At 43.4% G+C, this 13,562-nt stretch overlaps 1 protein-coding gene and 1 long non-coding RNA gene across 3 annotated transcripts; both read right to left on the reverse strand.

Annotated features, from left to right (window-relative positions):
• Window positions 1–4,753: 4,753 nt before the first annotated feature.
• Window positions 4,754–6,135, reverse strand: LOC122757249. Its single transcript, XR_006357211.1, has 2 exons — window positions 5,793–6,135; window positions 4,754–5,738 (listed from the first exon to the last, which is right to left on the reverse strand). It is a non-coding gene; the product is annotated as an uncharacterized LOC122757249 (long non-coding RNA).
• A 486-nt stretch (window positions 6,136–6,621) lies between these two features.
• On the reverse strand, window positions 6,622–8,056 carry LOC6577075. 2 transcript variants are annotated; one of them, XM_032729257.2, is made up of 3 exons: window positions 7,902–8,056; window positions 7,696–7,846; window positions 6,622–7,620 (listed from the first exon to the last, which is right to left on the reverse strand). In XM_032729257.2, exons 2-3 carry the CDS (start codon window positions 7,822–7,824, stop codon window positions 6,796–6,798), a joined length of 954 nt encoding a protein of 317 aa, XP_032585148.1. In that variant the 5' UTR covers window positions 7,825–7,846; window positions 7,902–8,056; the 3' UTR covers window positions 6,622–6,795. The 2 variants fall into 2 exon arrangements, with proteins under 2 accessions (XP_032585148.1, XP_002003047.1); XM_002003011.4 differs by having other exon boundaries at window positions 7,696–8,054.
• Window positions 8,057–13,562: the final 5,506 nt, after the last annotated feature.

Below are 13,562 nucleotides of genomic sequence, written 5' to 3' on the forward strand. Positions count from 1 at the left end.
CGTTGGCTGGGTGCGTGGGCTCGGATTTGAGGGTTTATGCGCGGCTAGCAAATGTGCCTACTAAAAAGACGTCGAGTCGCCGCACCTGCCGGCCAACCACCCACCCAAGGGCCTTTCCGCTGCAATAATATGCGCTCGTCCTTTAGGCAAACAAAACGATGTCAACCGCAACAACAACAACAACATTAATGAGGGCAAACATCAACAGCAGGCAGACCACGGCCCAGAGTCAAAAGGATTGGGGCAAGGGTGAAGCATCAGGGGTCTGTCTGTCTCTCTCTATATGTATGTGCGTCTGTCTGTGTGTGTGTGTATGTCTAGTGCCCATTTCGTCATTACTTCAACCACATTTACATGCGTCAAGCCCGGCAAGTCTTTGAAGCACCAAACTGTCAGCGGGTCCAACCCCTGTCTGACCAGCCGCCGTCTCAGCTTCCTCGCCCCGCTGCAACGGCTTCTGCTGCTGCTGCCCCTGCTGCTTCTCCTGCTGCTGCTACTGCTGCGGCTGCTCATCTTCCTTGTGTCAAAGTCTGTGGGCGGCTTTCAAGTTGCCAAAGCGGGAAGTTTCTTCGCTTTTGATGCACGCACACACCCACAGCAGTCCACCCACCCCCTCCCGCTCCCCCTCCTCTTCCCATACCTCTCGCCCCTTGTCACATTTGCCTCCTCATTACGAATGTCCTGTGGCATTGTCAACATGTCCTACGCATTATAAACGAATTACTGTCGTCTCTTCGGTTCGTTGGTCTCTCCACGTATGTGTGTGTGTGTATGCGGCTGTCTATCTGTGTGTGTGTGTGTGTGTGTGTGTGGTGGGTGGCTGGTTGAGGCTTCTGTTTTGAGTTTAGCCAGCAAGTTGGTTAATCGCCGGTAAATTTAATTAGACATCGGTGTGGGTAAATTACGGTAAATAAATGTCGGGCCATATGCAAAGAGACAGACGTGCGTCCCCCGACCCCCCAACCGAGCCGAGGAAGGCAAACAAAACTACCACACGCAAAAAGTGTATGAAATGCAAATTAACTGGCAAAACATTGCATCAAAAGATCACAGCAAAATATTTATATGATTAAAGCTGGATTACCAACATGACAGCTGAAGGGGCTTCGTCCAGTGGAGCATATAATCCAAGTGGCTTACGGCGAAGTCTTTAAATGTGTTGCAGCAAAAGTATTTTACACCTATATAATTTATGCTTCGATTATTTTATATTGAAGTAAAAATATTTGTTTAAGAGCTTTGAAAGTGCAAATTTGATTACCCAATTGCACATTAAGCAATTACATCTGGGATTAAAGAAAGAAAAGAAATACGAAAATTTTATAAAATCTTAATATGCTCTTAATCCCTTACTTCTGATCTTAATATCATGTTCTTCAGTTAGTTCTCTTTAGGCATTTTTATATTATGTAATATTATTGTATTATATTATATTAAGACTTTTTCCCAAATGACATATTACCTCAAAATCTTGAAAAATTAGTAGTTCAATATATGAATTATGTATGACATACATATATTTACTTTGGCCAAACTAAGAACCAAGTAGTTTTTGCTAATGTAAAAATTTCATGATAGGAAAATTATCTTATTTCTTTTTTAATTTTTATACATATTCAGAGATGTATATATGCACATAATCTATATATATTTTTAGCACAATAAAAATCCACTTAATTACATCGCTCGACAGCCTGCCCTATTTTTATTGCCATGAGTGTAAAATGATCTCAAAATTTGTTAAACATTTTCTGCTGATCATAAACTTTAACATTTTTCTTTACAAGATTTAATCAATTTTATCTTAAATCCCTAAAAAAGTGAATATCTATCGAAGTCTCTAGCCAAATCTGTTTGTTTTCTCCTCAATTTAATTTTAGTAAATCAAATTAACGCGGTTGCTGCGCCGTCTGCTCCGATTGCAGCTTTCATTTGATTATCATGCGTTTTTCTTTTACTTCTTTTTGCATTTTTTGACAACGTTGGCAACACGAACACGAACGCGTTGTCCTGGCCGTGTCCGGGTCGTGTCCTGGCGCTGTCGCTGTCGATGGCAATGGCGACGCATCGATTGTCAAATGTCAGTGTAAAATTTTATTACTTCAATAACTTTGCCGTTATGAGGACTTAATTTATGAGTCGCAGCAACAATGACAGGACCTGCTCCTGCCCCTCTCTCTCTCTATCTCTATCTCACACACACACAGCAAGGACCGCAACTGGAAAAGCAAACTGCTGCAATTTTTGCCCCGTCTTTGTCGCCCTCTCCTTCTCTGTCTCTCTCTCGCTCTGTGTGTGTGTGTGTGTGTGATAATGTCCTGTTTAAATGCAATAATTTCAACTGCAATTTTCTGCTGCCCCGTGTGTCCTGCATGTCCTGTGTGACGACCAACTGACTGCCAGCTTGCATTTATTTATTGCTGACTGACGTGGCCCACGGACTGCCACGCAGGTGGAACCACCACCCCCACTCCCCATGCCCCGCCCCACCCCGTCCCATCCCTTCCAGTGCCGCCGCGTCAGCCTGTCTGTCTGTCTAGTCTAGGGGAGTCATAAAAACGAAAGTTATGACGTCGCCCCATGGATTTATGGGCATTTTGCAGAATTATTGTTATTTATTTTATTGATGTCCCTGCCTTATGCAATTGCTAAAAAATATTTTGCTGCATACATTACAGCGCGGTCCGCCAGGGTCGCGGATCGCGGGCCTGGGCTATGCAGTTGGTCCTGGTTTTCTTTTTTTCGAGCTGGAACACCGTTGAAATGCACAGCTACAACTCTGGCAGCTCTCTACATTTTTGCGCCCTGTCAGCGCAATTTATGTCCTTGACAGCGATAGGCATTTCCTTTGCAGTTTCAAGTGCTCAACGTGGCTACGACTTGCAGCTGTCTCCTCCCTCCACCTGCTAACTCTCCCCCCTTTGCTTGATTTTCACAAGTGATTGCACTTGGAAGAGAGTCAGCGTTGCCCCTGCTGCTTTTGGGTTTTGCATTTGCAGTCGTGTCGCTCACAAATCGCGAATATTTTGACGGAAACGTGTCATAAATAGCACCGCATGTGACCATAAACCTTGACAGCCCACTCAGCCCTCTCTTAGACTGGAGTTGATGCAGTTGTTTGTCTAACCTCAGCTGAAGTTGGATGTGCTATGTGATATGGAGTATTGTAGTTGCATTAGGGACTGAGGTGAGCTTTGTGTATGTTCTTACGATCAGCTCCCCGTCTGAACTCTTCTCTCTTCTCCATTTAAGCCACATTTTGCACACGCCTTGCCTGGCATCAGATTAGGAAAATTACAATTTGATATCGAGCGCAACATTTTGCAAATAATCTGATAAAAGGCGATGCTCTCTCTGCTCTGCCGCCTGGCGCCTGGCGCCAGCTGCCCGCTGCCGGCTGCCACTTGATGATGACGGAATCGTGTCAATATCCAGCGCAGTCTCGGGCACGTGTGGGGCGCGTAAATTCCATTGGCAATGCTAATGGCGCGCCGCCCCTTACACTGCCAGGCCGAGATTTGAGGCGGCACTCGACGAGAGACTGGGATATGTTGATGTTGGCGATTTTCGCTGGCTCCAGCGGCCATTAGCACGTGCACACATTCGAGAGATTGGACCAGCCAACAGCAATGGCAAACAGCAGTCGACGTCGACGTTGGCGTCGGCGTCGTTGGCTGCACATAATTTGCGCAAATTACCGACAACGCGCTGCCATATTTTCCATTGGCAATGATGCCGCAGGGTCTCTTGACTCGCTTTCTATTTATGGCTTGGCCGGATCATTGCCCCGCTGCGTACTCCTGTGCCGCGGCAGGAGAGACAGGTGCGAAACAAGCACGGCCACGAGTGCCTGGACAACGTTTATCAGCAGTCCCACCATTCGCTAGCTACGCTCCATGCTCCATGCTCCATGCTCCTTGGCAACCAGGCAGCCAGCACGAACTGCACAAATCATTTCCCAATTGCACGAAAGTTTGTCTCGCTGTGGCTGAGATGTGGAGCAGCTTGGCAGGACATAAGCTGCGTCCATAACTTTGCCTTGTTTATGTCTGTGGGATGTGATGCGACCGATGCGACGGCAGCTATGCAACAAAACACAGCAAACACAGCAGCCGCCTGCCGCCCACAGCTCACCCATTTTTCGGCATGCTAACGCTCTCCCTCTCCCGATCTCTCACTAATAATCTCTCCATGTCTTTCTGAAAGCCTCGGAATGCACTGCAGAACAATAATTTTGGTTTAGGTTTAGCAAAGTGCTGTGCTTATATAGAACGTAGAGACCATACAGCATTGGCGTACTGTATAAAGCGTGACTGCTGAGAAATACTAATATTTTTATTTTACTAAGACATAATTAGAGCTGATAATAATAAACAAATATTATTAAAAAAATATTAAAAAAAAAAAAAACTGTATTAAATAATAAATTTAGAAGTAATCTCTCTAACATCATATATATATATATTATATATATATATATTATAATATAATATATATATATATATATATATCTTAAGTTAGCTTACAAGCTGCAAAGCCATTCGAAAGTAACTAAAATAGAAAACAATTAATAGTTTTATTAAATATATTAAATCTAATTATTAAATATATAAATTTCTCAAATTTGGCTTCAAGAGCAGCTTAAAAAAATAAATAAAATAAAATTCGATCATTAAAGATATGAAAAATTGACTTATGTATAGCTAAGCAATAATATTTAAATCTTGAATAAAAGAAAGTTATCACATGCATGTCCGAGTTTCAAATATTATAATTTAAACAGAAAAAATAGGTTCTTCATTTGAAATTGTTTAAGACAAGTCAAAGATTAGATTACAGTTCCATTAACACTCTAACATAATTAGCTATCCATATGAAATGATTCGATCTGAGCCAAGACACAATTGTATTCATAAACTAGCTGAGATGCTCTTCTCCTGGAGAGTCAATATAATACTGGAAATACTAAAACACCCAATTCTGTGCTCTGCTTAGGTAATTTAGCTAACATTCAGTTCGACCGGTTGTTGGCCCGATGTGCGAGTGTGCTCGAGAACAGTGCTCCCCCAATGCGTCCTTCGCTCCAGGCACAAGGTTAAACTCGAGTCCTGTGTGTCTCGGATATGTATGAGCGGTACGTGTGAATGGCGTCTCCAAATGTTGCCAGGGCTGAGCTCACTTGGTTGGTGTTTGACGCCACTTTCATTGATGCCGATGCCGATGCTGAGACTGATGCAGCCCATCAGGCGTCAGTTGGCGGCTCTTGTTATGCTCGACGAGCTTCCATCACGATTTCCATCCATTTCGTCCGTGATGCAACGTCACGCACAGCCATATACAATAATATCAAATTCGCGCATCACTCCCGTCCTTCGTCTTCGTCTCCAACTCCGACTCCGACTCCGACTCTGATGTGGCATGTCGCATGCGTCAAATGAATGTTTCATACTCCACGTGCCACTCGCGGCGAGGACTCATCTGGTTTCTTTTTCTGCCCTGTTTCACTCTATTTTTTGGGGGGCAGCGGCATTTGATTAGTTTTTCGATCGACTTCTGTCTAGCTGTGTGCCCTTGTTCTCGTAATTGAGATTGCCCCCAGAAATAGGCTCGAAAGCGGAAAACTCTTGAATGTCTGATGCGTGTGGTAATTTCATGGGATTATTTATGAATACTTTTGCCTCCGACTCCCATTAGCTAAAGGTCCCAAGCTGCCAAAGCTCAGCGTGAGTTCCTCGAATCTGCGAAAGATTGAGTTTGTGAAAGACTCAGAGATAATCCTTTGATATACATACATATATATTGGCTCACATACCAGTCTGCATTGTGGCTACGACTTATGCAGCCACGAATCTATTTTGAATACAAAATATTTTGCAATCCAACTCTTTCTACACTTTGGGCTCATATTTACGATATTTTGCAATGCTGCTCGACTTTCAATTCATATTTACGATATTTTGAACACTTAACAACACTGGAAAGTGTATATACATGCATGCATGTATGTATGTGTGTGTGCGCACATCGATTTGAGCGAGAAGTTCTGAAACAGTTATTGGCATCATCAATTGGAAGAGTAAGTAAACAACATTAAAAATAATTGCAACTAAATCCAGGCGATTGCGCCGCCTTCACATTTTAGCGTCGCAATTGCACCCAGACCCTGGGCAGGACTATCGCAGCCATCGTGGAGCACGAGATAGAGCGAGAGGACGAGAGAGAGAGAGAGGGAGTGAGCGATAGAGAGAAGTGAATGCATTCAACGGCGCGAAAGCTTTCTCGAGTGCATAAATCTGTCGCTAGAATTTCCTTTTTCCCAAGTCATTTTATGATTATGCGAGAGATTTTTCCGGCACAACTTCCAAGCCAGCTGCAACTGTGTGTGTGTGTGTGTGTGCGAGTGTGCCAGAGTGTGTATAATGCAACTGTAAATTCTGTTCGCTCAAGTCGTTACAGCATTGCAATTGAAGCCACTTTGATGTTTGTTCCGACTTCGATGTCCCAATAATTGGCGATTTGAATGGAATTATTGTGCAAAGTTTAGGCCCTAATGGAACCAGTTCTTGCACGACTTTTCAACTAAGCACGATTATACGAAATAATAAATATATACTCAACAAATATCGGAACTCGCATTTATTGAAATGTTTCATTATACTATTTAAGGACTGAAAGACAGTGGACAAAGTACTTCATATTTTGCTTCAGGTACTGGTAAGCTGTGATGGTTTTAACTGTCCTTGAATACGATGATAATATCGATAGAGCACCTAGCACCTACGATAGCTCAGCCGGTTAAGCCATATCGTCGTCGCGATTGGGCAGCTCCGATGGCTCCTCAATTTCGTCATGATCGCCCATGACAGATTCCTCTGCATTTTGCAACTCATTTTCGACTGGAGTCTCCGCAGCAGCCTGCCCAGCCGCTTCGTTCATCGCCTGTTTGGCTTGCTTTTCCGGTTCCTTATTGAAATTAACGTACACAGTGCTCAGGCGCCAGGCCATGCGGTCATACTTCGACGAGTTCATGCCACCAGTCTCGTTGTTGTTCAACGGCATCTTTTGCCCATTGACCCCGCTGACCATCTGCCAGTCGGAGGTGACCGTATTAGTGTTCTTCCACTTGAACAGATTCACGACTATCTCCGTCGGCATTGCGGAGGGTAAACTCACGTTGGCCCTGACTAGCGGTAGTTGGCAGTTCTGGTGGACAATTGCCAGCTTAGCGTTGGGCCACGGCGGCTGCACTGCCTCCACAGTAGCGCAGAGCCACTTGAGAGAGTAATCATCGAGGCAATGGATGAGCTTGGTTCCGGCCTTCCAGCCGGCATCCTCGAACCTAGCGGGCTTTATGCCGGTATTACTCATCAAATTCATCATGGCCTCTTTCAATGATGCCTCCACCAGATGCCATTGGCTGAGGGTGATCGAGCCGGTCGCATGGCTCCTATCGACCAGCGCCACCACCAACTCCGGATTCATTTTAGATGTCCGCTCAGCTGAGCAGAACCGCTTGGCTTCGGGTAGCGTAATTATGGATGTCAATGTTTTCTTCTCCATAGCTTCCTCGACTTCATTGATCGGCTGATCGATGGGGACGGCTAGAGCCCCTAGTTCGACCTATATAAATGAGAAGCACTTCTGATATATACACACACACACATACATCTGTAGGTTAGCTTTTGCCATCTTTACCCCTTCGCCGTCAGCCATAGCCTCAGCTGGCCCTTTCTCGACAGTTTCCATAGCCAATTCAGTGAACTCCTCCTCCTGCTTTTGGGTCACAGGCACCTCTTGTGGCTTTGCATCTCCAATCGACTCCATCGCAACTTGTTTTCAGATATTTCTTCAAAATTTTCAAAAACTTATTGGAGAACTTATATTTTCAGAATGCAACTTGCTCAGCTATGAGAGATGTTCTTCAGTCGACGACTTCAGGGCAAATGGAGTTTGATTAGACACCGGATGTAAGAAAAGTTTGACGAAAAGACGTCGAGATGTTTCTAAGACACGTGCGATGCGGAAACTTCAAACTGACAATCAGACAGCTTCTTCTTCTTTGTTGGTATTTTTCAGTTTAGGTATGCAAAAAATGGGAGTGACGTCTATTCTAGTATTTTTGAAAAGGTAGCAGATTAGGCATGCAAAAAAACGGCGTAACATTTATTCGAATGGGCTGACAACGTTTTCAAAATGCTCTTTAATCGATAAATATTTTTTATCAATTAATTGTTTTACTGATAATATTTATATTTATATCGTAGATTTACCTATACTTTGATTTAAATAATCTTTAATTGTAATTTGCTTAAATATATATTGTAAACGCTCAATTCTTCTAGACTCTTAGAGTAAAGGAAGTAATAGACTATCCAATAAGTTTTCTGGTAAATTTGCGAGACAAATATTGGTGGAGCGTGGAGTCACGATTAACCGAAACTTGTCCAGAGATTGATGATAAATGCTTTCGATTGGAATAGCCATGCCCAGCGAAACGAGCTCAGCACGTTCGCAGCGAAGGTGCCAGCTCAAGCGGATGCAATTCGCGAAATATGTTTACTCGATTCGAACTCAATATGCTAGCAGCAGCAGCACATTGTCAACGGCATCATTCGCAGTCTCATCATTATTTTAGTTGCTGTTGCAGTTGTTGGTGTTGCTATTAGTTGGAAAGAGTTGACGTAAATTATCGATAGCCATCGATAGTTTATGTCACACCATTGACTTTGATATACGACAAGATTTTGCACAAATCATAAATAATGGCAAATGCGATAATAAATTTGAAATTTCCTGGCGGCGGCACCAAATGATCGTCATCGTCATCGTCTTCGCCTTTCGTCTGTGTGTCCCCCCCTCAGCGAGTCACCCCGTCCTGTGCGCTCATTTGGCAATGCGCGACTAGGCCGGCCAAGTGGGTTGACATGGGACGTGGCTGCGGCCAAGAGGAGGAGCTGCTGCCACGAGGAGGAGCTGCTGCTGCCAATGCTGCAAGTGCAGCAGCCATGTGGTGTCGTCGTACGTGCAATTTATTCATAAACGCTGTAGCCCACATTCAAAGCGCAGGCCCTGCGATTTGACGGAGATGAATTCGTCTTTGATAGATGATGGATGTGCCGGCTGCAGCGGCAGCTAACATAAGTCACCCGACCGGGCTGGGCCATACCGTGCCGAGCCCGGCCAAAGCAGTACGACGACCCAGCCGCAGCCCAGCCCAATTCCCACTACGGTCAGGCTGGTCGCTGCCATCCGGCAAGGCAGAGCTGGGCGGGGCAGGGCAAGGCACGGAATCTCTGTGACGTCTGAGAAATGTGCAACATCCACGACGTGGAGCACTTCAAGCAATAACAGCACACACACACACACATATGAGTCGCTGGCAGCAGCAGCATCGTCGTCATCGGCTATCAATGATATATTGGCTTCGCTATGTGCGACAATAACGTAAAATAATGGCGCAGGTGTTTCACTAGACTCCGCCGCTGCCAATGGAGCTGATGACGAAAGAGTTTAGATTACGTTGCTCAGTCAAATCAATCATAACTAGCGAGCTAGCAGACCCTGGACCCTAACCCACTTGACGGCGGAAACAAAGCACAGCATTGTGAATGCAGTCACATTTGTCTAAGGTCCACGGAAATTGTTTTAGATAGTAGAAATCCATGGCAAGGACTGAAATGATTGATAGACATCTGGATTGAATTTAGTCCTTTAAGAATTCAGCAATATAAATTTAATACAATTGAAAAACAACTTTATCCTAATGGCATAGTTGGTGTTGTCAACAGTTTTCTGATCATCGATAATAAGTAAATCACAATTGAGCCATCTTGAAAGTTGTTGTACTCTCGGAATGTTAACTTGCTGTGAAAATCAGTTGGCAATTGGCATTCACCAAGTGAATTTCTCACGATCTGTGCTGCTGTCAAAGAATGATTCGGTCTCAGGATCCCGAGTGGCGCAATCAAGCTGCGATCACTGCTGCTATGATCACTCTTAGATAGCTCAATTCACAGCCAGCCAGCCAGGCAGCCAACACATTTACCAGCAGTTAGCCAAGACTTTGACATGCTGTACCCCCGTCCGTGCTCTCCTCACCGGCATTACCCAGTCTGCGGTTTCACCTTTCATTTGTATGCTTTGCATGCATTTCTTTGCTAGTTTCCGTTAAGTCCAATTAAAATTGCCCTATCTGCGATCGGCCAACAAATTGCTGCCCCATGCAGCTGAGGCAATTGCCGACTAGCAGCAGCAGCAGCAGCAGCAGCAGGAGCGACTGCCAGCTGCCTCAGCCAAAGCAAACCCAAGCCAAACCAGTTGCCTGTGCAGCCGAGCAAGCAGCCAAGCCGAGCCAGCCAACCTGCAGCAGCCCGCTGCAAAAACAACAAATTAAGTGACAAAATGTCAATGCGAACACAGAGCCAAACAGTTCCCAACAGCCCAGCGTCCAAATCGCAGCTTCGATTGTCGATTCTCTCTCTTCTGTTGGGGAGGCAAGTTGCAGAACTCTTTCCCATTTGGCAGAGATCCTCCTTGAAGTAATATATAGAAAATCAAAATAAAAATTTTACAAGATTTATAATATCTTTTTATATAAATAAATAAAAGCTGTAAGAGAAAATATAATTTTTTATTCGATGTCCAAGTTCAAATTGAATTAAAACAAAAAATTAAATGCAATACATAATTATGATAGAAAATTCGATAATAATAATCAAATAATTACCGAAATTTTCAAAAAATAAAAAATTAAATATTTTCCTGTTCAATAAAGTCAAATCTTTTTTTAAATGTATATTTATATTTATCATTATTATTATTATTATTATTATTTTATATTATACAATTTTGTATTAAAATATATATATATATATATATATATATGTTTATGTATTGAATTTTTCTTTTAATTTAATTTAATTTAAAGCTTCTATGAACTGAGTCCAATAGACAACTCAAACGGATGCTGGAAGCCAGGTCGTCCAAAGAGACAGAGAAATTACCAATTACAGATACAGAGAAAGAGAGAGTGAGATAGTAGAAGTGGCCCGTGTGATGTACGTAAAATTTATTAATGCAACCGCGACTTTGACACATTTGGCAGCACTGGCAGCGCTGATGTTGCCTGTCTCGGCAAGTGTCATGTGCGCACAAAATTTGCAAGCAACTGCGACAACAGCATCCAAATTAACAACAACAACAACAGCTATAGCAACGGCAACCACAACAGCAACAACTACAGCAACTGCAGCCAATCATTCAGATCGAGCAACGATCCGCGCGTCGATCGAAAGGCAACGAACGAGCGACGAGGCAGGCGACAAGAAAAATCAATTAGTGAGCGACATGTGACGATAATAATGCCAACAATAAAAATTGCACCGAGGCTTCAACTGCCAACAGCAACAGCAACAACAGCAAGTTGCAGTCAAGAGAGATAGAGAAAGAGAGAGAGACAGGGAGAGAGAGAGAGAGAGAGAGCTTAAGATACGCCACAAGCAATGTATCTGTATCTGTTGTATCTGCAGTTGAGTAGGCTTTGCGAGTTGTTGACTTTGATCAGTGCCTGCAATCGATCCGCCTTCACTTTGCACAGCGCAAATTTCAATTTCCGCAGCCAGCTTTTCGCTCCGCTCCTATTCCAGCTCTGGGAACCAAAACTCTAACGTAACGTCAAGAAGTTGAAGTCGGGCAATGCCAAAGCAACGTGCGACGGAATGCAAATAAACAAAATGAAATATGTAAGTGAATGTGTTACAAGAGAGTGTGTGTGTGTGTGTGTGGCGGGTGTTGTGTGTTGTTGTTTAGTGGGATCCCACTGGGGCCGGGCAACTCTAACGAATGGGGGCCAAGAGTCAACCTCCGATCGTTCGATACAAAATTGATTGTTCATCGTAAATTGAGTTTGTGGCATTTGGCCAGTCGCAAAAATTTATGCACGCTTCGCATATTTTTTCAATCAGCGCAAAATTACAACGCCAAAAAAATGAATTGATTTCAAAACATATATATTTCACCTGGAATAATTGAATAAACCGACAAGCATCGAAACATCCACAGCGAAAACAAAGATTTGATTATGAAGGATACAAGAATATGAAAAGGTAATGAACAAGTACTATACAGAGAGGATACAGCTATGGTAGATCTGCTCCATATAATAGTAATAATATAGAATAGAATATTACAACTTTTTTTAACAGTTCCAATATAACTAAATTTTATTTCTTCCATTCCAATCTCTGTATTAAATCGGATTTGCTCTTGGTATCTATTCCAATGAACTGTAATATCTTTTAGTATACCTAAAAAAAAATGTGGAAAATTTTAATATATATTTTTTTATTTAAATAAAGTAAATAAGTTTTTCATACAAAAATCCTTAGATAAAATCAAAATACCAGCCAATTTCACTTAGCATTGAGCACTTGAAGAATACTTATCTGTTGGAAAAATATATTCGTATGCCTCTACTAATTTACGCTGTGAAAACTCAACCTCATTCAATTGCTGCTTGTTGAATTCAGCCGCTGTCGAAGTCTGCGGAAATGTCTGAAGTGTCGTCGAGCCATCAAATGCGTCTTCGACACGCGATGAAATGTGCCGCATTGCCATAGAGTGGGGCCTGTGTTTCCTTGAGCTCGTTCATTGTCTAATGCCATTTTCTTTTCATTTACCATTTTCCATTTTCATTTCCATTTACCCATTTACCCATTTGCGATTGGCCTGGCGGGGTGCAAAGTTTTTCGCGCGACAATTTTTCGCGGCGGCTGTTTTCTTAATTTCTGATTGAACTTTTCTGTTGACGGAATTGAGTGTCGCCCCCCAGCAGCTCCGGCTGGGTCTTCCTGTCTGGCTGGGAACAATCGACTGAATGAATTTGTACGAAACAGATGTGTTATGCCCATTCCGCTCAGCTACCCGAACATTGCAATTGTCTTTGGGAAATGTCTTTTTCTGTATTTTTGTCAAACCGCAAGTCGCAGTTGTCTGGCACTCACAAGTCCCATTCCACATTGCCAAATTAAAGTCCAAACAGAGAGGGAGACAGAAACAGAAACAGAAAGAGAGAGAGAGTGACAGGGAAAACCTAGAGACGAAATTGTCTAGGTTTGGCTATTTTATGCAAATAAGTTCAATCACCTTTCAGTCAATCAGACAAACTGTAGCGGAAGGATCCCTCAAATGCCACGCCCCATCGTGGCCCCTTCAGTGGTGGTCCACTGGCAGCTCGTCAATTTTCCTTCACAGCACACTTTCAATTTATTTCCACTGAGTCTGGTCTCTCCCACTGCAGCTGTTATTTACCCTTTTGCCGCTGTCACAATCTGCAAACACCCATCCGGCTTGATGGGTCTAGTCTGGCACGGTGTTCGGCGTTTGGCTGGATTGGCTGTCAGTTGGCCGGTCAGTCTGTCACTCAATCGAGTCCGAGCGTCCGTCTTGTGCTTGCCCAAAGGATTTTCAATCGAATCTGTCAAATATCACAACCTTCAATCAAACCAAAAGCTGTGCATCAGCTCATTTTTCTTCGCCCCCCGTTGCTGCCTTTTTCTGATGCT

This window comes from Drosophila mojavensis, unplaced genomic scaffold (genome assembly GCF_018153725.1).
Source record: "Drosophila mojavensis isolate 15081-1352.22 unplaced genomic scaffold, ASM1815372v1 contig_36, whole genome shotgun sequence".
In the NCBI taxonomy this organism is placed as follows: Eukaryota; Metazoa; Arthropoda; class Insecta; order Diptera; family Drosophilidae; genus Drosophila; species Drosophila mojavensis.